General features: G+C 45.7%; 1 protein-coding gene across 4 annotated transcripts in view; it reads left to right on the top strand.

The window, feature by feature from the left end:
* The window catches only part of INO80 (INO80 complex ATPase subunit), a 130925-nt gene extending 109535 nt beyond the window's left edge, over positions 1 to 21390 (top strand). The window contains exons 29-36 of one of the 4 annotated variants that reach the window (XM_060096631.1): positions 1552 to 1624; positions 12091 to 12249; positions 12888 to 12990; positions 13803 to 13891; positions 16024 to 16176; positions 16481 to 16640; positions 17729 to 17944; positions 20382 to 21390. In XM_060096631.1, the coding sequence (XP_059952614.1) occupies positions 1552 to 1624; positions 12091 to 12249; positions 12888 to 12990; positions 13803 to 13891; positions 16024 to 16176; positions 16481 to 16640; positions 17729 to 17944; positions 20382 to 20599 (1171 nt within the window). In that variant the 3' untranslated portion in view covers positions 20600 to 21390. Of the gene's footprint in view, positions 1 to 1551; positions 1625 to 12090; positions 12250 to 12887; positions 12991 to 13802; positions 13892 to 16020; positions 16177 to 16480; positions 16641 to 17728; positions 17945 to 19154 lie in introns of all 4 variants that reach the window. The other 3 variants (XM_060096630.1, XM_060096633.1, XM_060096632.1) reach the window with 3 other exon arrangements.
* Positions 21391 to 24995: the final 3605 nt, after the last annotated feature.

The following is a 24995-nucleotide window of genomic DNA, read 5'->3' as shown; positions in this document are numbered from 1 at the left end:
TCCATGTCTGCCTCTAGGAAAGCTGTGTTTAATTGAAAGCAAATTAATGGACAGATTTCTACTAGGACCTACCCAGCTTAGGGATTAACCAGGATACTTATTTCAGAATAGTTCCTTCACTGGTATTCATGTTTGCCATTGATATGTCATCATTTAGTCACTTCAACTATATTCAGAGCATCCTCATTTTATAGCACAGGAAACAGACCTTTAGCAGCCAAGTGACTTTACCAAGGAAGAACAGCATCAAGGGATGAGACCATCCTGATGTCAGTGTGTTTCTTTTTTCTTTATTTTTTTTTAACTGGAACCCACAGAATAAAATTCATCTTACATTGGGATTTAGTACATATCTACCATATCTGAAATCACAAAACAATACTTATCCTTATGACCTTTGTTGTATTATAATATTTTCTAATCTCTTCTATTTCTTTCTTTAATTTATGTGGTCCAGACCCACCAAACTGATTTCATGACCAATGATAGGTGTGACCTGCAGTTTGAATAACAGTGATATAAATGAATTTCTACTTTTATTCCTCATTATAGTCATGGAGAAAGGGGGTGAGCAGCTTGATTTAGAAGGCTGTAAAGTTTGTTTACCAGTATAAGGCAGTCCCTTTCCCTTAGAAGTGTTCTGGAAAGTAACCTCAGGTGGCAGGAACATGAAAATGCAAGATAGTCTTAAAATATATTTATGTTATCTGCAGGAACTGGGCTCAAACCGAGCCCCTAGTTGTATGTGTATACATAGATAAATCTTACAGTCGAAGACTGCTCTTTGTGATCTGGCATGGCCCTTGTCCCTAGAAGATATTCAGTGAATATTTGCTGCCTGAATGAATGACAGTGGCACCTACTGATTTATTTGTAATTCTGGGTTTCTTTAATAGGATGTAGGATGTAGAGGGAAAATGAGAAAACTGTCTTGTTTCTGTTAAGGGTTATGTTGGCATTTGTCAAAAAGTACTTTAATTTCAGCCTGTCTTCATGGATTGATCCTAACTTCAACGTAATACTTAAAAGTCATAACCTGAGTCTTAATCCCAACCTCAGGTCATTTTTCTGGGACTAACTTTCTTCATATGAATTTTAGTGCTTTGGAGTTAAAATCATTAGTTCCCAGATTGTTGGAAGTCACGATTCTTTGGGGAAACACCAGGAAATACTGACTTATTTGTCCCCTCTGTATGAACTGGGAATAGTTTGACTTGCTAAAAATATGACTGTTACAGAAAGAGAGGTCTCTACTTCCATAGCATATTTTTCTGTTACATTTGTCAAATGTTTATAATTATATTGCCTATCAGTCAATATTAGTGGGCAGCAAAAGTTTATCTGCAAATTGGAAGGTGACTGCCATGGTTTGATTTTAGCAACAGAGCACCTTTGTACAGTGTGTCAGAGAAACCTGGATCAGGTCTGGGTAACCACCAAAACTCTTTCTAGGCCTAGACACTGTTCTTTGTCCAGAGATCCCTCTCTTTTGCCACATGCCATTTTTCTTTTTCATTTTTTCCTCTTAAAATATCCCTCCCTCTTCTGCAGGAATGACATTTTTGTGTTCCTGCTAAGTACACGAGCTGGAGGACTGGGTATCAATCTGACTGCGGCAGATACAGTAAGTAACAAGAGCACAAAAATACACTGGATATGCGGTTTTTCTACTATAAATATGTTGTTCGGTTGGCCTTATCCTTTATTATGTGTCACAGACTTTTTATTTCTTTGTCTCTTGTTGTGTTAAAAGACAATAGTGGCACTTTGCCTGGAACTGAAACATTTTAGCTTTCCTTTTGGGCTTTTCTCTCCATTCTCTTATTCTAAGTTTCTTACACATTCATTCAACACATATTTAGTAAATGCCCCCTAAATGTCTGATAGTGTTTTAAACACTTGGAATATGTCAGTGAATAAACAAACTGGAAAAAAAACCCAGTCAACTAACCAGATGTGTTTGTTTTAGGAGCTATAACTGAAAAAATCAAAAAGTTGTTTTATTACTCTTATGCATTATTCCACCATAGGAAAAACTCATATTTTTGTATCCCGAACTTATAAACATGGTTGGAGAGCAATGAAATTGGTGATTTAAAAAATAAAATAAAAAGACATCCCATCAAATTATCTATCCTTTTATGCCCAATCTTCTTGGAGGAATACTTCAGCATCTGAAAGGGAGAAGAAAAGATCATTCCTTTTGTATCTCAGATTTATTCCCAGGTTACAAATATGTTTAAAAACAATATCAGTAACCCTGAGACATAAAAATGCATAAATGGGAAATTGTTTTGTAGAAGGCATGATTCTGCAAATGTCATTTAATGTGATCATTGTGGTACCTCTCTGTGAAATACAGAGCATCAGAATCCCCACAAATATAAGGAGGATGCAAACTCTGGAGGGTCATGGAGAAATGAATGAAGTACAAAGGTGAAGAAGCTTGAATAAATTCACAACGGTAGAGCTGGAACTAGATCCCATGTTTCCCAGGTTCCACTTCTAGGCTGTGTTCATTCTTTCTCTTTGTTAACTGCTACACTGTAGAACTGCCTGCCTTCAAGAATGAAAAACAGATTCTGTAACATCACCAAGTAGAATATCAACTATAGGACTCAGCTGTACCTTCCTCGGCATCTAAACCACTTCAGCCAATTAACTGTGCTGGGACAGGGTTCCAGGGCCTGGGGACTGCTGGAGGCATAACTGGGTAGATTCTGTATCTTATGTGCACATCATCAGCCTCAGTCATCTTAAGAGAAGGCAGTCATTGGTGGTAGTGTTGTTCTTGTGGGTTCTCTGATGAGGTAGCTCACTTGGTGTCATATCAGCAACGTTTCTCTTTTGCTCCTTGGTTTTCTGCTCTAGTTTTCAAGCATACTGTCCCAGTTAGTCATACTCTTTTTTTTTTCTTTTTTTTTGATGAATTATTTTGGTTGTCAGTTTGTGGGTGATAGAGGGCAGATTCCATAGTTTTGGGGTTTCTTCAAATTAGAGAAATGAGACCTGGGTTTGAATCCCAGCTCTGCTGTTCACTATGTGAAAGTGAAACAGTTGCTTGACTGCTCTAAACCATAGTTTCCTCCTCAATAAAATGAATATAGGGACCCCCGTGGTGGCACAGTGGTTAAGAATCTGCCTGCCAATGCAGGGGACACGGTTTCAAGCCGTGGTCCGGGAGGATCCCACATGCCACGGAGCAACTAGGCCCGTGAGCCATGGATGCTGAGCCTGCGCGTCCAGAGCCTGTGCTCCACAACGGGAGAGGCCACAACAGTGAGAGGCCCGCGTACCGCAAAAAAAAAAAAAAAAAAAAAAAAAAAAAAAGAATATAATAATCCTTCCTTCTCTCATGGTTGTGAAATGTTACCTAGAAACATGTGACCCCAGTGCCTGCACATTAATAGCCCTCAAGGATCCTGTGACCCTTGTAGCCCCAAATGAGAGAGCCAGGTCCAGGACTTCATTATTTATACTGGGCCCCAAATACCCCTCCTTTCCCCTAGGCCTTGTCTGCCTGGCTCTGTGCTCAGCTCTGCTGCTATGGGAAAGCTGGGGATGGGAGTCCAGGAAAGGCTCTGGATTCCCAGGGCGGGTGAAAACAAATTCACACATGATGTGGATTGAAGGGCCAGAGTTGGGGATTGGGAGCCTCAGAGGAGGAAGAGAGCCGATTGGGGAGGAAATACTCCAGAGCCTTGCACTGGTTCAGCCCTGCTGTGTCCTGGAGGCATGGCTGGAAGAGGGGTGGAAACTCTTAGGGGCTTCCCAGGGGGCAGTAGCTTCTTCTCTGGCACCTTTGTTCCCCTCCAGGGTTGGTTGATATTCCTCTCCTGTGTCTCTGCACAGCCCCCAGGAACTGGGCCTGAGTTTATCTCTGTGTCTCCTGCTTCCCCTCCTCTCCACCCCCGACCCCAGGAAGCCTTTGTCTCAACATCCCAACCACAGTTATCCTTAGAGAGGCCCAGGTACCTGTGTGAGAACGCCAGGCAGGTGGTGATCAAGCTAGGCCGTGAACCCAGGAGTGAAGACTGGTAGTCCTGCCACACCAGGGTGCCTCCCTCATACCAAGAGGTGACCGATGGGGAAAGTTGGGCACAGATTGGAGGACGAGTTACTTGGTTCCTGGAGGGGTCTTGAGACACTGTTTAGCATGTGGGTGGTCTCAGTCATTACATTTATTATCTAGTCTGGAAGTCCCCACGGCACCCCCCTCCACATCCCAAGCTTTGCTCCAGCTGAGTGAAGCCAATGCATATTTTTTGTTTTGTTTTGTTTTTTTGGCTGCGTTGGGTCTTCGTTGATGCGTGTGGGCTTTCCCTGGTTGCGGCAAGCAAGGGCTACTCTTCATTGTGGTGCGCCGACTTCTCATTGCGGTGGCTTCTCTTGTTTCAGAGCACGGGCTCTAGGTGTGCAGGCTTCAGTAGTTGCAGTGCGCGGACTCAGTAATTGTGGCTCGTGGGTTCTAGAGCTCAGGCTCAGTAGTTGTGACACACGGTCTTAGTTGCTCTGCGGCATGTGGAATCTTCCTGGACCAAGGATCGAACCCGTGTCCCCTGCATTGGCAGGCAGATTCTTAACCACTATGCCACCAGGGAAGTCCCGCCAGTGCATATTTGAAATAGAGGGAGGAGCACGTAGGAACTGACCCAGACACAGATTCAATTCAGCAAAGTGAAAGTTCTCTCCCAGGTTATAGGGGACTCTCTGACAGCTGCCTAGGAGTTGGCAGCAGTAGGCCCAGTTAGTCTTACTCTTAATGGGAGTACAAGATTCATCGCTTTCTGCTAGCTGATCTTTTGGACTCCAGCCTCAGTCCCTAGCCCCATACCTCCTCTGTTAGTTTTTATACCCTTCTTTATTAACCATGCTACTCCCTGGCTTAAAACTCTTTAGGGAGTCTCTGTCATCTACAAGATAAAGTATAAGCTCTTTTACACATACAAGGCCCTTCATTTTGTGGCCTTTATCTCCCTTTCCAGCCTAATTGCCAGTCTATTACTCCTTCCAAAATTTATGTTCCAGAGGCAGGGAGAGGTTGGGGCCCTAGCGTGGAAGAATGGTGAAAAGAAGGGGCTTTCAACAGTTGCCTACAAGGCACTGGGAGAGTGAGAACCTGCCCAGTGTGGCGCCAGGGCATGGGCCGCCTCTGCCCATGTCTAGGGGAGGTACTGCTCTCTCTCGGGGTCAGTGGATTTCCCGGCAATGCGACCATCATTTTGAGGGGGGACTCGGAGATCTTCATTGCCACTCGCCGCCTCACCAGGCACCAGATTCCAGCCCACCCCCCTTTCTCCTTATGATGAAGTCCATCACCTCCCACCTAGATCCGGTTTGGGTCCACTTGGCGTCTTGCCACCAGGTCCAGCCATCAGTGTGGGGGCAGTGGGTCAAAGATGGCGACACAGACTCTTGAGATCCGGAACGTCAGTAACCTGAGGAGGGGAAGGCTGGCGCACCCTCCCTACTTCCCACCATCTCCCTCTGTTCTCTCCCTCCTTTCCAGTCCCAAACCAGCTCACCGGAGTTGAAGCCAGCCCTCCAACTGCGTGAGCGCGGGGCACGGGCTGGGGGTGGGGTGGGGGGCTGACTTCACAATGACTAGTAGGTTTGCTAAGGGTTGGGTCTGTTAGGCTCTAGGGATCTGGAGCGCCCTTTGGCGCTTGGCAGGTACAGGTGAAAGCTGTGTCCGGTGCTCTCTGAAGGGCCTGTGGCCTGTGACTTCCAGTGGTCCAGTGGATGGATGGATGGATGGATGGATGGATGGATGGATGGATGGACGGATGGACGGATGGATGGGATGAAAGAAGTGTTCCCATATTGGGGTACAGGGAAATCATTCTGGCTCTGACATGATTTCTGTGCTAACTACAACAGCCTGTTTTGTGGCCTCAAACATACATTACACATGTGCTTTAATTGTTAAAGAAAAGCGTGCAGTGTCCAGAAACAAAGACGTCCTTTTTCAAGGAAAAAAACAAAAAATTTATGTTCTGGTAATAACAATTGACTTGTTTCCTGAACCCACCATACTGTATCATAATGTTACATTAACAGCTCCCTCATCATAGATCTTTGTCCTGGGCACTTTGTCTTCTTCCACCTGGTAAACTTCTGATTGTTTTTTTTGTTTTTTGTGGTTTTTTTGCGGTACGCGGGCCTCTCACTGTTGTGGCCTCTCCCGTTGCGGAGCACAGGCTCCGGATGCGCAGGCTCAGCGGCCATGGCTCATGGGCCCAGCCACTCCGCGGCATGTGGGATCTTCCCGGACCAGGGCACGAACCCGTGTCCCCTGCATCTGCAGGCGGACTCTAAACCACTGCGCCACCAGGGAAGCCTTTTCTGATTGTTTTTCAAAACCCAATTCAGGGTTAGGGGTTGCTGTTTTAAATGGGCTGGTAAAGCCTCTCTGATAAGGTGACATTTGAACCAAGATCTGAAGAAAGTGAGAAAAGCAAGCCAGTTATGCATTTGGCAGAAAAGAATAGCATTCCAGGGAAAGGAGATAAGTACAGAACAAAGCCCTGAGGTGAGAACATCCTTGGCATAATCAAGCAATGAAGCAAGCCCTTTGTAGGTGTAACAGAATGAATGAGGGCAGAGTGGTATAAAATGAGTGGCAGAAGCAGATTGTGTGGGGCTTAATAGGCCATGGTTAGGATTTTGAGGTGGGAGGCTACTGGAAGAACTTGAACAGAGGAAGAACTTTAGCTTGAGCTTAAATGTGTCCTTCTGGCTTCAGGGGGGTGGGGTGGAGAAGACTATAGGGAGAGAAGTAGAAGCAGGAAGTTCAGTTAGGAATTAGACACAAGACGATGGTGACTTGGACAAGGATTGAAGTAGTGGAGGTGATGAGAAATAATTGGAATCTGCACGTATTTTGAAGGCACAGCCAATGGGGTTTACTACTAGATTGATTGGATGTGGATCATGTGGATCAAGGAGAACTCCAAGGTGTTCAACCTGAACAACTGGAATGATGGAAATACCAACGACTGGTTAAGGGGAAGGTGTGGGGAAGAACGGGTTTGAGAGGGGAAATCAAGAGTTTGGTTTGGGGTTTGTTAAGTTCAAGACGCTTAACCAGGCATTAAGTGGCATTGTCACCCAGGTGGTAGAGTATGGAATTTAGGAGAAAGTTTGAGGCTCAAGATGTATTTTGGAATCATCAGGTCATAGATATAACATTTAAGGCCATGAAGCTGGATGAGGTCACCTGGGGAGGCCTAGCATTTGGTTCATTTGATTAAAATATCTTTCCCTTCTTCTCAGCCTGCCTATGTCAGGTTTGGCCTGTGGTTTCTTAAGGAATAGTTCACCTAGTCATTCATTTGAATGGCCAAAAAATAAGCAGGTTTGAGGGGGGCAAATCTGCATCATGCTTTTGGTTTTCACAGTTTGCCTTATGCAGGTAAGCTGCTCCTGCCAGTCAGAAAGAACCAAAGTAGGCCCCTAACCCCATAGCTAGAGGAGTAGAAGTAGGAATTCTCTTTATATCCTGGGGCATAGAGAGAGGCTCTGAATATTCTGAGTCCCCAATTCCAAAATAATTTACATTTAATTTTGACGGGAGGGCTAAGGGACTCATAAATTAGAACCTTCTGGAATACTCAGAAAAAATGAGACCACAGGATTGAAATGAGTGGGCTTCCCTGGTGGCGCAGTAGTTAAGAATCCGGCTGCCAATGCAAGAGACACGGGTTCGAGCCCTGGTCCGGGAAGATCCCACATGCTGCGGAGCAACTAAGTCCGTGTGCCACAACTACTGAAGCCCACACACCACAATTACTGAAGCCCGCGCACCACAACAAGAGAAGGTACCGCAATGAGAAGCCTGCGCACCACAATAAAGAGTAGCCCCCGCTCACTGCAACTAGAGAAAGCCCACGCACAGCAAGACCCAATGTAGCCAAAAATAAGTAAATAAAAGATGTAAATGAGTTGCCAGTAAAGCTTTGTGTGGAGTTAAGTTATACTCGCTGTGTGTGTATTATTAGAGAAACAATAAGCTTAATTGCTTGCCTGGCATTTTTCCTTTGTCCTGAGATTTGTTCAGTTTTGGAAGATCCCCAGAACCATTTATGGACAAGGAAGAGGTTAGTCTGCCTAAAATGTCAGGAAAAACTTTAATGTTTTATGATTGAGAGTGCATTTATAGATGTGTATTTGTAAACATTGGGATTCTGTCTGGCTCACTCTATTAGTAAAAACATGATTTTAGCATGAAATTAATGGCAACTGCCCCTCACTGCCTGTGTTGTTCTTTGTGTATTCTTCTTGGAGTAGGGATCTCTTTGCATTTGACATTGTTTAGTGAGAAATTGTTACAAACTGCACTGTTGGTTTTGTTTGTGTCAGATCTGTTTTAAATGTTTATGTGTAGAGAGATTGAAGAGCTTTTGTCCCTTAGTAACAGTGTGAGAAGTCTTATGTCCTGTGAGACAACATGGGGCAGCTTTCAGCCCTCCCAAGGGACTGAACTTCCACCCGTTCTCTTGGGGGAAAAAAGAGTGAGTTCCACCCTCCAAGTGTTCGTCAGCTTTTTCCAGTTGTTCCTCTAAATTTTCCTGTTTTCCATTTCACTGCCTCATCCCCTGAAACTCCCTCTCATTGACCTGTATAACCAGGCGCCTCCACCCCATCTCAGCTCTCACCTTCTTCCCTTGCTTCCCCTCCCAATGCCCGCCCAGCTTGGTGTTTACAACTTCATAAAGGTGCTGACAAGTAATATATTTCCCCTTAGTCATTGTTGGGCCACACATTGTGGACTGACTAGCTTTAATCTTTCCTAGTTAAGTCAGCTGTTGTAGTTCTTTGTTATTTTCTCTAGAATGTCTCACTGAGCTCCATAAACAAAGATGTCATCTCTGTCCTATTCTAATGGACGTGGTCTCCCCTGACTCCCTCTCCCTGAGTTCATGTCATGGTTGATTCAGTGTTCATTTTATTGTCAAGTTATATAATAACCATACATCGAACTTGGTTTTTAGTTCTCTCTGTTCTTGTCTTAACCCACTAGCTTACACATATTTCATATTCTTTTTCCCTGGGTCTTTTTCTAAGTAGAATCTTTCTTTTTTTTTTTTTAAACATCAATAACTTATTGGATAGGGTTAAGTAGAATCTTATTTTATTCTCTCTTTCTCCCCAGTTCCTCACCTCTTTTAATCCATTTGAATGATACATAGCCACTAAATTGGGGGAAGGGGGGACTTTAAAGTTAAATTGAAAGCCTGTCTCTTAGGCTTTAATCTTATTGTTTATGATCTCAAAAGAACCCAAGCTGAATCAGGTTTGGTTGCCACTGAGACTTCCAGGAAAAAAATTTAAATATGGAGGAAACACCTATGAAATGATTCATAATAAAGGATTCCCCATTATGAATTCATGCTGAACCATTGCCTTAGGCTTGGACTACTAAGGTACTATCTTTGGGGTGTGACATCAACTCTCATTTTCCACATATGTAAGTCATGTTAGGTATGTTGGGCAAATAATGACCCTCCCCCCAGTCCAATTAGAGGTCTCATTTTCTTTTCTTTTTTTTTTAAAGATTAATTTTATTTTTGGCTGCATTGGTTCTTCGTTGCTGCGCAAAGGCTTTCTCTAGTTGTGGCAAGAGGGGGCTTCTCTTGTTGCAGAGCACAGGCTCTAGGTGCACAGGCTTCAGTAGTTGTGGCATGTGGGCTCAGTAGTTGTGGCTTGCGGGCTCTAGAGCGCAGGCTCAGTAGGTGTGGCATACGGGCTTAGTTGCTCCACGGCATGTGGGATCTTCCCGGAATCCACTGCGCCACCAGGGAAGTCCGGAGGTCTCATTTTCATTAACTCTGTCTTCTCTTCCTTTGTCCTCCCTGAAAGTTTAAACTGAATTTTCTAAAATTTTGCATATCCTGTTGAAGCTCCAGAATATCCTATGGCTAAACTCCTCTACAAGTGACAAACATTGTGTACTTCCAAATCGTAGATCTGTGGACACTGTGGAATCCAAACAATAAGCTTTCATAATGATTTTCTTTCTTTGGCAGGCAGTTTGTAATTTTTTCCTCAAGGATTCTAACCTACACTATAAAAACTGAGGGATTATACCTCATATGAAAGCAAGACAAAAGGAGCGCCAGAAGAAAGAGCCAGTGGGGGTCCTTATTAGTGGAGGCAAGAGCATTGAAAATGCTGATGCCTTTTATCCATCTTTACCTGAAGTGAATTCTGAAGAAAATGGCAGAAGAATTGCTTCCATTTTTAAATAAGAAAATAAATTACTTAGGAATGATGTTAAGCAAGGGGAAAAGCATCTAGAGGAACAGTGTCAAGAGAAATGAATCACTCTGCAGCCTACATTTTAAGGCTCTGTCTAGTTTTGATCACACCTTAGAGATTCTAGTATCAATTGACTAATATTTGTAGAATTCTACTTTGTACTGGTGGATGGTGTCTGTCCTCAAATAAGACTAGACAGGAAGATTTTTAAAATATGTAATGCGCACGAAACAATTGGACACCTTTAGAAGGTAGCAGTTGAGTGGGAACTTAGACCAGGATAGGTGATGCAGCATTTTGCTAATAGTGCACGTTGCGGAAGGAGACTATTAGGATTGTGAACTCAGGCCAGTCTCTTCCTAATTTATAAGATGAAGGAAATATATAAGGTTTTTTTGAAAATTTAGTGAGATATGTATGCACATCTGTTTTAAGTGCTCAAAAGGTTTCAGCCGGTGTTACTTCTAATAGGAATTCATGAGGAATAGGAAAAGGAGACGTTGTTACAGGCAAGAGAAATCAGGGAGGTCTTCCTGAAAGTGGTGAAGCTTAAACTGAACCTTAACCAACAGAGAAGAGTTGAAGGATTGATTGTTAGTCAGAAAATCAGCTTAAGCAAGAAGTAAACATAATATAAGTTTATAAATATAAATAAATAAATATAAATATAATGTGTTTGTTTATATAAATAAACAAACATAATATAAGTGAGGGATACCGTAGAGACCTATCTGACAAAAGGGAAGGGGTGCTTTTATATTAGGAAAGAATAAAAATGAAGTTGTCTTAGTATAGCAGGACCTGATTATTGAGGGGAGTTTGGAGTTGGTGTGTAACAGCATAATCGACAGAGAGATGGAGTGGTCTCCAGTGGTATCCAAAGTAGACTGAAGAAGAAAGAGACAGATCTCAGAAGCCTGCTGGTCTAGAAACTAGTGAGCCAGATGTAGGTGGTGAGGGCCTGGTCAAGGAGGACAGTGGACTGTAGAAAGGATAGGTTTGTTTCTGAAGAAGCACTGGCTGGATTTGGTGACTTGGTTGAATGTAGAGGAGGACGCATGAGAGATGAGGGTCATTTTGAACTGGCTTTCTTTTAGGAGGTCTACTGTATTGATAGTAGCCTCAGGGCTGAGGACCCAGGAGTCTGTTGGTTTTAGGATCACTGGTGGGGCAGGGGAGGGGGGAGTACATTTTGTTGTTGTTTGTGTTTGCTGTTTAGCAAACTAGAAGTATCTTCCAGAGAACCCTTTAAACATTTCTTGCCTGGAATTCAAGAGACAGGAAATGACCCTGTTAATGGGAACCTGAGAATGCCAGGAAAGCCATGTCTCTCTCTTACAAGGTAGGCCTAGGGTTAAAGAGAAGGCTTTCACATCCCTCACATCCCAGGTCCACTGCTTATTTAGGCGGTGTGATCTTGGATAAAATCTCTTATTCCTCTGTGTCTCAGTTTCCTCATCTATAAAAAGGGGTTTTTAAATAGCACCTAAATCATAGTGGTAGTGGGATTTAAGTGAGTTAATACACATAAAGCACCTAGTACAATGACTGGCAAATAGTAAGCCCTGAGTGTTAACTATTAATATTGTTGCCACTCCCTCTTTTTAAATGAAAACCCTGAAAAACTCTCAGAGTATGTCTCTTTTGCCCAGGGCAGATGAGGGAATGGCTTGGTTTTATGAGTAGATAGATACCTGTTCATCTTTATATCGTAGAAAAAAATCTGGCATCAGACTATTGAAATAGATAAGTGGCTGGGTTGCTGTCAGAATTCCTGGTGTTGCCTTGAGAGTGCCTCATCTTTGCTGTATTCTTGTCTTGCCTATGCAGGTGATTTTTTATGATAGCGATTGGAACCCCACTGTGGATCAGCAGGCCATGGACAGGGCCCACCGCTTGGGGCAGACAAAGCAGGTTACCGTGTACCGACTCATCTGTAAGGGCACCATTGAAGAACGCATTCTGCAGCGAGCCAAGGAGAAGAGTGAGGTAAGCAGAAGGCAAAGGAAGTATTGTGCTGGTAGAGAAAATAGTCCAGCCACATTAACTGGACTAAGACTAAGACTCTCTTGGCTTTCGTTGGTCATGAAAGCACTAAAATTTCTCGTGAATAGAAAATAAAATGAGGTCCCGTACAAAAGCAGTCTACTGCCCTGGCCATTCCTTACTCCTTTTCTACCAGAATGGTGTCTCCAACCTACATTCAGCTGTTGTTCATGTGAAGAGGACCCCAAGTCATGGCCTTCCTGTTTGACATGGTTTCACATTCAGGGGAAGAAGGAATGGCGTTTGCTCTCACCCTAGTACTCAGTGTGACTGGCCTCTGAGTTGTGTGACAAATTTGCTGGTTTCTAAAGAAATGATCATTTTGGGTTCTTTTCCTTCTTGATTCAGTATTATTGGACCTTATAGCTATCAATTAACAGTTGCAAGCAAAGAAGTTCTCATTGTCCTTTCTGTTGGACAAATGACCTGGATGAGCCAGTCACATGAATGAAAAAGAAGTAGGAAATCCAGGGGCCTCACCAGAACAACAGATTAAGAAAGATGTTTCTTTCTTTCTGAATATTTGCCATAAGGGAATGGATGCCTGATGGTGGTGGTTTTTGATCTGCTTTGATATTCAGATTCAGCGGATGGTGATTTCTGGTGGAAACTTCAAACCGGATACCTTGAAACCCAAAGAGGTGGTTAGCCTTCTTCTAGACGATGAAGAATTGGAGAAAAAATGTATGTACTCTAGACCTCTTATTAACGCTCTCTCCTCCTTACAGAGAGGTTTCTTTAGCCCCACTCTTCTGGAAATGAAAGGCGCCCTTGACTGTGACAGGGGGAGGCAAAGCCAAAGACTGTCTGGGGAGAAACATTTTTTTGGTTAATATTTTATATTAAAACCCAAAGAAGGATGTATTATGGAGCAGAAGGAAAAATTCCTGTGTATTGTTAGAGTAATATGACTTCAAATAAATGTGTACCAGGAAGGCTATATCCCTTGACTCCTCAGCGGTAATGAATTTACTCTGTTCTATCCAGAGAAATGTTTTTATGGAAAAGTTGGAAAAGCACACTGCTGTATGTAACATAAAAACGCTTCTCCCAGTACTTCTGGCTTTTGAGAACAATGGGTTTCAGTTTCAGACTTACCTTGTAAACCTCTGAGGACTTCGACAGCATCACATCAGAAAATGTGATGAAGTGCCTTTCTTATGGGGCTCACATTTGCCACCGCCTTCTAAAAACCTTTCAGGACTCTGTGCAATGCAGAGATATTAAAAGGCTAAAAAGAAAAGGAAAAAGAATAAAAGGCAAGGAAAGGCCCATGACAGTGTCACTGAATCGTGGTTTGAACCCCCAAACTGTTAAGAATCCAAGGAACTCTGTTCGTTCTCCAAGTTAGAAAACCACCAGTTATCTGCCTTAGATGGATAGAAGTCATACCTTCAATCATAAATATAAAAGAATATGGCCACCTTAATTTCAGAGAATGAGGATTAGGATTGCCATAGGTACTTCATCAGATGTTTTTAAAATTTTCTTGACAGTGAGACTCCGACAAGAAGAGAAACGGCAGCAGGAGGAAACCAACCGAGTTAAAGAGCGCAAGCGCAAGCGGGAAAAATACGCAGAGAAGGTATGTCAAGTTTGGGGTGGTGGACAGGGACTGATGGGGGTGCGGAGTGGTCCTTACAGAAGAGGCTTCAGGGTACAGGCTTGTCGTCTTGGTTACTGGTTGGTGTCCAGCTCCATCTACGTGTGCTATACAGCAGTTCTGTCCTGATAGAGAATCAAGCAGGAGAAATGCAGCCTTGGTAGAACTGTACTCCCCACACAGACATAATTACATGTGTCTGTGGTTACATGTAATTATGGAAACCATTTGTTGGGACTGTTAAAAAGCATTAAGTCTAATAAATGTAAGATGGATGTTACATTATTAGATTCCGTAGAATCTTAGAAAGGACCTAGGAGGTCATTAGATCCAGTCCTTCTGCCATAGTTCTGCTAGTGCACCATTCAGTGTCATCTACTACTGGAAAAATAAATCGTTGGCCAGTCTGTTCATCTTTTTCTCCAAGTCATGCCAAGGATTTGAGTTGTTTTTATCTCCCTTCTGATATTTCCTACTTGAGCCCACCAGGCTAGCTGCAAAGTGAGATGTAGTTCCCCTACATTTCTCCCTGTCTTGCTATTTCTACCAAAGTATATCAGTAATCCTTACCCCTGATCTTTACTGATATGTAAATCAGAAATGAGGTCTCCAGGGCTTACTCTTGTTTCAGGAGTCAGCCCATTAGTTCTGACTAGGTTCCCAGACTTAACCATGCCTAAAGACGGTTGGTTTGAACAAATAATTAATTAATTAATTAATCTATAAATAAATAAATAAATAAATAAAGGCTGTTGGTTTGAAACCATTTTATTACCTTCAGAAAGTGACTCCTAATTTCTTCTGGTGGGTTTGGCTTACCTTTGGGTTGTGCTGAACTTCAGACATTGCCATAGCTCTGGGCCCTCAAGTCAGACATTTGTCCATGTATCATTTCCTTGGACTGTTTGGTTTGTCTGAAGCATGTTGTCACATGTTAAAGCTGGTTGTGTTTTAAGTGGAGGTCCACTTCTTCCTCTTACGCAAGCTTGTATAGGGCCTTGTGTCCCTTTGGCTGTATGGCCCTGATGGTCAGCAGCCTAGGAGCCTGTCTATATTATATGTTCATCTTCTGATAGCCACACCAGCTCAGTCCACACCCTCAGTTGTACCTTCTGCTAAGCAGAACTATTTCTAGCCTGAAGGATGCCCTTGGTACTCACTATATTTACAGAGTTGAAAAAAAATCTTAGGAATGAAGGCTCACGTTCTTCCTAGTCTGGGCTGCTATTTCTACCCATGTTCTCAGGTTCTCTTTTATGACTCCACTTTCAAATCTCTAACCCATTGCTTACTACTATTCAGAAACAATATCAAAGAAGAAAGGGTGGTTTTCTTCAACAGGACATTGTAGGGTTTACTGAGTTTGCATCAGGTGCCATCCCTACTCTGAATAAGAAGTTTCACATAAATACCCAGTGAATAATATAAACTACACAAAGACATACCGTATTAACCCTAATATAGGTCTAGCTACAAATGCCGTTAGGTGCCGTGGATGGGTGTGATCCCCAGAATTTTCTAAGCACTTTCTGTGCTTCTACATCTCTCATCTGTGACAAAGCCCTACTGAACTTGGCTCTAGAACTGTTTAGTGTAGCTTAGTCGCTCAATCCTTAAGCATAAGTTGAGGAAATAATGAAAAGCCACCTCAGTATTCCTTGTGTGTAATAAGAACCTTCATTCCCGTTATACATATTTAAAAAGAAGGCAGAGTGAAAACAGATGTGTGGAAAATATACTAAGAGCATGGGCCCTCCCTCTTGTGGGGCTGCATCAGTTCAGCCCCTGAGAAGTGCTGCAGCTTGGCCATGCTGGAAGCTGACCATGCACCCCGCCCTGTGAGGATTAGGTTTGGCACAGCTCCAGTTCAGTGTGACTGGCCTTTCAACTCTGTATTATTGTGCCAGAATATGCATAAACTCTTACTAAGCCATCCCTTTCCTCCTTCCTTAGGATTTTTTCTTCCTTTAATAATATGCTAATTGAATAAAATGAAACTTAGAAGTTTACAAAGAGTCAAATTTCTGTCATCACTTTCTTCTCCAACCCCACTTTTCTCTTGGTGCCTGTCCTCATCCTTTTTCCATATTTCTTGATTTGTGTGTTCCCAGAAGAAAAAGGAAGATGAATTGGATGGGAAAAGGAGAAAGGAGGGTGTGAACCTAGTGATCCCATTTGTTCCTTCGGCTGATAACTCCAACCTCTCTGCAGACGGGGATGACTCCTTCATTAGTGTGGACTCAGCCATGCCCAGCCCTTTCAGTGAGGTGAGGCTCCTTTTAGATGCCTTCATCACAGCAGTGGGGACTGTGTCCTGACCTGGTAGCCTTTGCTTTTCCAGGAGTTCTCCTGCCTTGTAGAAGGGGTTATATATGGAATCCATGGGAAGAAAAGCAAGTGAGGACAGGCTGCCTTCTTTGGAGCCAAAGCAGGGGGTCTAACTCTCAGGAGTGAAGCCAGGCAGGCGAGGCAAATGGTGGTGAGACCTGAGAAGCACATCCTGATGTAGGCACGAGGGCCATGGGCTGCGGGCGCTAGGAGTGGGGGTGATCATGACCCTTTTGCCTCTAGATCTCCATCAGCAGTGAGCTGCACACCGGCTCTATTCCTCCCGATGAGAGCAGCAGCGACATGCTGGTCATTGTGGATGACCCAGCCTCCTCAGCCCCTCAGTCTCGAGCCACCAACTCTCCTGCTTCCATAACGGGCTCCGTGTCAGACACTGTGAACGGTAGGTGATACTGCTGTCCTGTACAGCTTGGGTGAGGTCCTGATTCCTTCTAGGCTGATGCCGTTTTCTGCTTCCTTTAAAGAGGAGTGGAGTAGAGCACAAAGACTTTGCAGCCTCACCTTCCATTAGCCGATTCAAGTGACAGGGGGAGTGAGAAGGTTCAGGGAGTGCAAAATAAGAGCTTCATAAAGATTTCAAACTTCTTTGTTCTCTAGCCATTCCTGTCTTTCATATTTCACCCTTATTTTTGCCAGTTTTGAATTATAGTTAGCTTTTCCAGGCCTTTCCTCACTTTGTACTGTGGGGCCCAGTGTTGCTGCTATTTCTTGAGGACTTCTAAGTTTAAAACCTGGGAGTAGGGACTTCCCTGGTGGCGCAGTGGTTAAGAATCCGCCTGCCAGTGCAGGGACACGGGTTCGAGCCCTGGTCCGGGAAGATCCTGTACGCCACGGAGCAACTAAGCCCATGCGCCACAACTACCGAGCCTGCGTTCTGGAGCCCGCGAGCCACAACTACTGAGCCGGTGTGCAGCAACTACTGAAGCCTGCATGGCCTAGAGCCTGTGCTCCACAATGAGAGAAGCCACCGTACTGAGTAGCCCGCGCACCACAACGAAGAGTAGTCCCCGCTCGCTGCAACTAGAGAAAGCCTGCGTGCAGCAACGAAGACCCAACACAACCAAAAATAAAACATAAATTAATTAATTAATTAAAGCAAACAAACAAACAAAAAACCTTGGGAGTAAAAGTTGATTCTCCGAGGCAGGAAAACATTGGATTGTGCAGGTGAATCACAGGTGCACGTCTCTGGAGTTCATTTAGTAATGATCTAGTTGAAAGAAGAAATTCAGGAGTAATGGCACCACTCTTAGAGAATGAAAAGCAGCTTGAGGTGTCAGGCTGTTGTAGCTATTTACAGTTCTTACTAACGCTGTGTGACGCTGTGTCCCAGCCATTAAAGTGAGGCGTAGACCTCCCTGGGAGTCCTGAAACAAACACCCTGAAAGCCACCTTCCCTGTCCAGGAGAAGATTCTGTTAACATATGAAGAAATAAACTTTTTTCCCTCTTGGCCCATTTGTTCCCATAGGAATTTCCATTCAGGAAATGCCAGCCGCAGGACGTGGTCATTCAGCCCGAAGCCGAGGCCGCCCCAAAGGTTCAGGAAGCACAGCCAAAGGAGCAGGGAAGGGCCGGAGCCGGAAGTCCACCGCAGGCAGTGCTGCTGCAATGGCAGGAGCCAAAGCAGGGGCTGCCGCGGCCTCTGCAGCTGCCTATGCTGCATACGGGTACAACGTGTCTAAAGGTGCGGAGGCCCCAGGGGACTACGGGCTCCATTCTGGTCGGGGACAGTCTGGAGGGTCTACTGAGCATTCTGCCAGGTAGAACAAGTAGGACACCCCCAGGCCCAAAGCTCCTTCCCAAGCCCTTGTTGGATTCTGCCTCAGCATTGAGTGGTCCTGACTCTCTCCTTGCCCTTGTGACTTGGCACAGTACTGCCTTCAAAGTGGAAGTAACTGTGAAAACGGAGAAAGCTGAATTTTAAACAGAATTTCTCCTGCTTTGAGAACTGATTTCCCCCCCACCCCCGGACCCACATTTTAATAATTACATTTCAGTAGTCAAGGCTAGCATAGTTAACTTTTACCCAGCCTTGTGCTCCATCACCTTAGGGTTAAACACCTGCTGTAGGGAATTCCCTGGTGGTCCAGTGGTTAGGACTCTGTGCTCTCACTGCCGAGGGCCCAGGTTCAATCCCTAGTTGGGGAACTAAGATCCCACAAGCCGCGTGGCGCCAAAAAAAACCAAAACAAAACCAAAAAAACAACACCTGCTGTGTGCATAGGAGTATAACACATGGACCCCGCACCTGAGTGTATAATGAAAATGAGAAGGGGAAGCTGGGCATAGAATTTGTTTAACAGCAGTACAAGGCAGTATGCGTGTACTGAATGAAGGAAGAGGGAAGGCCTTAATTCTGGTTGTAGATCAGAAGAAGGAGGAACCGTGGATTTGATGACAAAGTTGCCAGGCTAATTCAGAAGGAAAGAGAAGGATGGTGAAGGATTTAAACTGGCGACAGAGAGTTAACAGTGACCAAGGCATGTTGGGGGTCACCGAGCAGGTCAGTCAGGCTGCGGGAGTCAGGGTTGGAAAGACCTGCTGGGCGGGAGCTTACCCGGTGTGTGACCAGGGCCTCTGGGAAGTTTGAGAAGAGAAATAGCTAGCTATTGTGACCATGAGCTGTGGAGGATAAGGGTAGGGGTGGAATGTAGGACATCTGAGAGCAGTGAGAAGGGCACCCTCACCATGCACAGACCTCTCTCCCCATTGGAAACGCGGGCTTAGGATTTAGGGTTGCTGCAGTAAGTACGGGCATCGTTGGATAGAAAGTTCTCAGTAAGTGTTAGGCTACCTCCCCTTTCTCCTCCTGCAAGGATAGCGGCCTTCATTTATCTGTTCATTCAACAAATAGAAAGTATAACTTACCCCAGTGTTTCTTAACCTCTTGCCAGCTCATCACACCCTTGGAAAATAACAATCATGGCAGTGGTCAAGGCTGCCATGGCAGGATTTCACCCACGGATGGGGCAAAGCATGACACTCATCATGCTTTCTCCCGGAGGCAACAGCGGGTAGAGTGTCACAAGAATAATTGACAGTGCTTGGTGACTGGGAACGGAAAACAAGGGAAAGGACTGATCTGGACATTACCCACAGCTCCACTGTGGATGAGAGGAGACACGAGTCTGCCTGCTGAGCACTTAGAATTGATTCTTAGGAATGTTCAAAAGGGTTGTTGCCCAGGAAGCCATCGCTGGAGATGGGAGATTTGAACCGGGTCCTTAAAGTGGCAGGGCTTGGAGAGCAGAGGTAGCTGCCTCCAACACAAGGAGAACTGCATGAGTGTAGACACAGGATAGAGTGGGCAGCCTTGTGTCCTCTGGCCAGACTGGGGAGTAGAGGACATCTTCTGAAATTAAGAAGGAAGCAGCTGGGACTTCCCTGGTGGCGCAGTGGTTAAGAATCCGCCTGCCAATGCAGGGGACATGGGTTCGAGCCCTGGTCCAGGAAGATCCCACATGCCGCGGAGCAACTAAGCCCGTGAGCCACAGCTACCGAGCCTGTGCTCTAGAGCCTGCGAGCCACAACTACCTAGCCCACGTGCCACAACTACTGAAGCCCTCGCGGCTAGAGCCCGTGCTCCGCAACAAGAGAAGCCACCGCAGTGAGAAGCCCACGCACCGCAAGAAAGAGTAGCCCCCGCTCGCCGCAACTAGAGAAAGCTGGCACATAGCAACGAAGACCCAATGCAGCCAAAAATTTAAAAATAAATAAATAATTTTTTAAAAAAATAAAGAGGGAAGCAACTAATCACAAGTGGTGTCCTAAAAAGGAAGAAGGAATGTGTAAGAAAATACATTAGTGCCTGTAAGTTACGGCTCATCCTGCAGCCTTGGCTTTCCCATGTTATATAATGCGTGCTCTGCCCTTGAGTGCCAAGGTGACATCTTACTCCTTGTTGATGCGGTAATGTGGAGAGAGCCGGGTAGGTATCATTTTTCTCTTACTGAAAAAACAGTTGACAGGAAGAGCAAGCAAATATGCTAAGAAGAGTGGCAGGGAGGGGGTTCCCGACGACCTCATCTCCAGACCAGACTCCAGCAATCGAAGTCAGGCACTGAGGCACTCAGACAGGACTGGTGCTTATGCTTGTCTTGCCTCTCTTTCCCTCCCCACAGGAATCTCCGCCAGCAGTCCTCTGCAGACATCCCTTGTTCGGCCTGCTGGCCTTGCTGACTTTGGACCTTCAAGCGCCTCTTCTCCCTTGAGCTCCCCTTTGAGCAAAGGAAATAGTGTTCCTGGGACTCCCAAGAGCCTCCACTTGACCAGCAGCCTAGCCCCAGACTCCCTGGTCCGGAAACAGGGCAAAGGCACCAACCCCTCTGGAGGACGGTAACCACCTGGCCCTCCAGCTTCCTTCAACCAAACCGGGGGCTAGAGTCCTGGCCTGCAGATGGTCTTGGATGGCTTGCCCAGTGCAGCATCTTTCATCCCAAGCCAGAGGGCAGCGATGACCAGCTGCAGCAAGGGAAGACAGGCAGGTGGTTGGCGTGAGCACTTTGATCACCTGTGTCTCAAGAGGAATGCTCTGGGGTTGCCTGTAGGAAGAAGGCCCGAGGAGGGGGATCAGGCCCACAGCATCTCAAAGGAATTTATAGGCAAGTCTTAAACCTCATACTGGGGAAGGGCCTGACAGAGACCCTGTTTAGATGCTCAGGCACACAGTCTCCATCCCCATTCCACTCTTCGGCTCTGGCCATGTCCCTTGCAAAGGCTCTGCAAGTGCTGTGAAGAGCCTTCCACAGTGGAGACTTCTCTTAGGGCTGTGATTTCCTGTGGGGCTAGGAAGGGAGGAAATCATTATGTGACGTCCTCAGTCGTGGGCAACTCCCCAAGTTTCCAAACCCCATTTGCCAGAGTGTCACGGTTGAGGAGAGCAGCAAATGCAGAAGAAGGTAGTGGTCTGTGATGATGACAGAAGGCTAGAGGAAGCATGCCTGGAGGCAGTTGTTTTCCCAGCATTTCCTCCCCTGTCCTGCATGGTTCGCACCAGAGAACCTTCAGGTCCCACCAGCAACAGTAGCAGCAGCTCCCACTCCGGGACTCCCAGAAGCCAGTAAACAGACCAGGAGCCACCTCAATCAGCAGGACATCCTCACTGCCCCTCTTGCAGGCTCCCCTTGCCCTTCCTGAATGCACAGTCTCCCCACCCTTGCCCTTCAGCCCCCTGCTTGGCTGTATGCACTGTCTGTATTGCACTGAGAAAGGAAGGGATGGCGGAGTGAGCTGGAGAGGATGGAGAGAGGGCAGGCTCAGCACCCACCCTCCCAGCCCGGCCCCACCAGCCTGAGCTTGCTTCCCTCTAAGAGAGGCAAAGGGGTGGTGTTGGCATGGGTGGTGTTTCTGCTTGCCCCCAGCCTGATGTCCCTGGTGGAGCAGGTGCTTCTGGGCGGGCCAGCCTCTAATTTGCACACCTGAAAATCGCGGAATTGAGGTTAGATAGATTGATTTTTAAAACTTTTTTTGGGGAGTAGGAGTGGTAGGGGAATCATTTAATTTAAATCATTAAGATTCCCCTGCCCAAACCCAGACTCCTGTGTACAGATGCTATTTAGAGGGAATCAGAAAAATGCCAAGCCTTTTTTCTCTTTGAATGTGCTGTCTATTTTTATAACTGAACTTGTACATATGTATAAAGAGAGACACATCTTTCTTTTACTAACTGGAGAAAAAAATCTTAAATAAAATGGAGTGAGATAATTTTATGTAAATTGAGGTGTCTGTGGTCTTTGCAGCCGCCTCTCCTTGGGGGCATTGTAGGGCTCTTGGGGGAGTGTGGCAGGATGAAGGGGAAGCAGAGCCCCAACGTCGTCATCGTTCTTGTGGTCAGGACACGTGGTCAGTGTGACGAGGAGTGCCCTGTGGGCGTTAATTGGGCATAGGAATTCGCCTCCAGCCGTCAGAGAGGAGGCTTGACCAAGTGCCTGTCGGGCCAGGGCCTAGGTCCTCAGGGCGTGGGCTCCTTATGACTCCAGACCTTGCCTCCAGGACTTAGGCGTAGGCAGCTTGACCTGGTCCACCATTAGGCAGTTACATAGTGGTCGTCTTAACACTGACGGATTCTTTCCCCCAAAACCACAAGTGAGAGATTATCCTGGCAGTGTATAATATATAAAATCCCCAATTAATAGAAACTTTATTGTCCCAATTTCTAAAACTGTGATGTGTGTACAAATGTGTGCATATAAACCCCAGAAACCTACCCCGTTTGCAGTTCCAGTACCCACTGTCAATCAGTTAAGCCAGCAGAAATACTAAGGAACTGTGAAACGAACTCAGTGTTACCAAAGTTAGCTGTACTTGTAAGAATCATGAAGGAAAACAGTGAAATATGTTACTAGGGATTCCAAAGACATCCAGCCTTTGAAAACTTAGCTCTCTGATCGGTTGGAAAAAGAATGCGTTCCCAGCCTGCACTGGCAGTGTTTCTCTGATTGAGTTAAATAAAACACTCATATATGCTCTTGCGTCACCTTTGAGCAGGGCTCATGCTGTTCCGAACATGCTGGCTGTGTGGCCTCCCAAGCCTTGGCTCACCCTGCACACCCTTGACTGGGGTGGGCTGCCTCCTGAGAAGCTGCTGCTCCCCCCGTCACAAGGGTGATGAGCCTTGTCTTCATTTTGTTGATCTTAAGTAGCACTGTCATATATGCTGGGTCTTGTTTTTCTTGCTGGTAAACTTGACCAAGGCCTCACACACAGCAAGCCAGTGTCAGTTTCCCAATTAGCCATGCCCTATTGTCGTCACCACTGTGGCTCCTGGTCCACAAGCCCTCTAGGATGGATCCTCTCCAGTTCTCATTACCCAGTGACAAGACTTTAGAACCTTGTCAAGGTCAGCAGTGGTTGCCTCTCTAGGGACCTGACAACTCAGATCCTCGCATAGCTTCACCCAGATGTGGATAGGCTAGTATCCTGAAAAGCATGTAAGTCTTGGGTCAGAGCTCTCCCGTCTTCTGTGTCCCCAGACATAGTGCCATACCCCCCTTTTACCCATTTTCAATCCAGTCCCTGAAGAAACACAGCTAACATTTCATATTGAGGGGTGCTCGCAGCCTTAATGTTCCTCCTCACCTGTCCCTCCCTTACCTGAGGGTTCACAGATGAGGCTTGAATCTTAAAAGCGAAGGCTTCAAACTCATTATCACCTGGAGTCCTGTCCCCAAGTTATGACTCATGCTAGTCTGTGCACTCTCTGAAGACTGCGGCTCTCATGTGGGAGATGGACAGCTCTCACCTATGAACCCAAAGAGCCAGTCCCTTAACAGAAAAAGACTGGGGAGGGCTCCTGCCTGCTAAAAGGAGCATCCCTCAGGGAACCTGGAGGTCCAGTCCTCCAGTGCAGATCTCACTGGATCACAGTGAGGCCGTCTTTTCGACCAGGTCTCCCTTGCCACATGAGCCAGCTCTGGGGCCCTAGGTAAGTAGATTTAAGATTGTGGGCTGCCCCATGAGCAGCCCTGGAAATGTGGAGTCTGCACCGGGCTTACCGTCAGTTTCCATGCCTAGGGCTTTGTTGAAGCACTCAGGAGTCTCTGGAGACTCCCTGGACGTGGAGTTTTAGAGATCCCCAGATGTGCCTCAAGGGCTGTTGTGAGTGATAAACAAAAAGGGATATGGGCCACCCAAATTAAACAGAGCAGCTCTGCTTTTACTGCCAGCTAAAGATTTTGTGTGGAGTTAAACTAAGTTTAAGTTAAATTTTTTTTTGAAACTTCTGAATCATCCCTTTAAGTAATGCTTATCAAACTTTAGTATAGATATGAATCACCTCGGATCTTAAAATGCAGGTTGAATTTCAGAAGGTCTAGGGTGAGACCTGAAACTGAATCTCTAACACACCTCAGGTGATGGCTGCTTCGCCTTGGACTACACCCGGCATAACAAGGCCTTGGGCACCCTCCAGCCATGTCAGTCAGAATAAACTCTGATCTCTGCTTGTATGCCCCCACTCCAGCCAGGAAGCCCTGTGCAGGAAATACAACTTGATTTTTTAGGTTACTCAATCCACCTGATGAAAGAAAATGAAAAACTAACGTTTCCAGGAAAATTAGGTCCCATACATGTTTTCTCACTTTTCTCATTTTAAACCTATCAACTCATGATTTTCTCCATCGCCTTTTTCCCCTGGGTAGACCTCTGTTAACATGTTAGGTTTGAGAGAAGATCTCTGATCTGCTGCTGCCCCTCTGTCCTGTGTAGCCCCACCAAGTTGTAGCCTCTTTAATTGCTGGAGGGTCTTCGGTCCCCGGACTCACTATTTTCTCTGCCGCATGTGTCTCCTTCTTGTGACCACCAGACTCCTCAGGGCCAGTCAGCCTTCTGAACTAATTCCTAAGCCCTTTTCATGGGCATGGTGAAGTTTGGCAGGTCTCCCATGCTTCTCTGAGACTGCCACAGTTTGGGAAGCCGTGCAGTCTGGGAGGCATCCATGGCCACTGCTGGCTGCCCAAATCAGCCATCTTCATGGTGCCTTCAAACCACTTGGATGTGGAGGGCATAGGGAGGGCAGGCTCTGTTCTAGAGAAAGCAGGGCCTCTGGCTGTCTTAAAACTGTGTGTGCCCAGCTACTTACTCTATGGTAGCAAATGGTGCTGCTAAGAAAGGCATCTGCCTGGAAGGGAGACCCCTGCATGGAGGCTTCTAAGGACTCTGGGGTGGCAGGAGCTTGAGCTATGTCAGCCCTCATGGAAACAACCCCTTTTGTCATCCTGGAAGTGTCTGGGGCAAAC

Source organism: Mesoplodon densirostris, chromosome 4 (assembly GCF_025265405.1).
Source record: "Mesoplodon densirostris isolate mMesDen1 chromosome 4, mMesDen1 primary haplotype, whole genome shotgun sequence".
NCBI lineage: Eukaryota > Metazoa > Chordata > Mammalia > Artiodactyla > Ziphiidae > Mesoplodon > Mesoplodon densirostris.
Note: the sequence above shows the minus strand (reverse complement) of the source record. Positions and strands in the feature narration are given on the sequence as shown.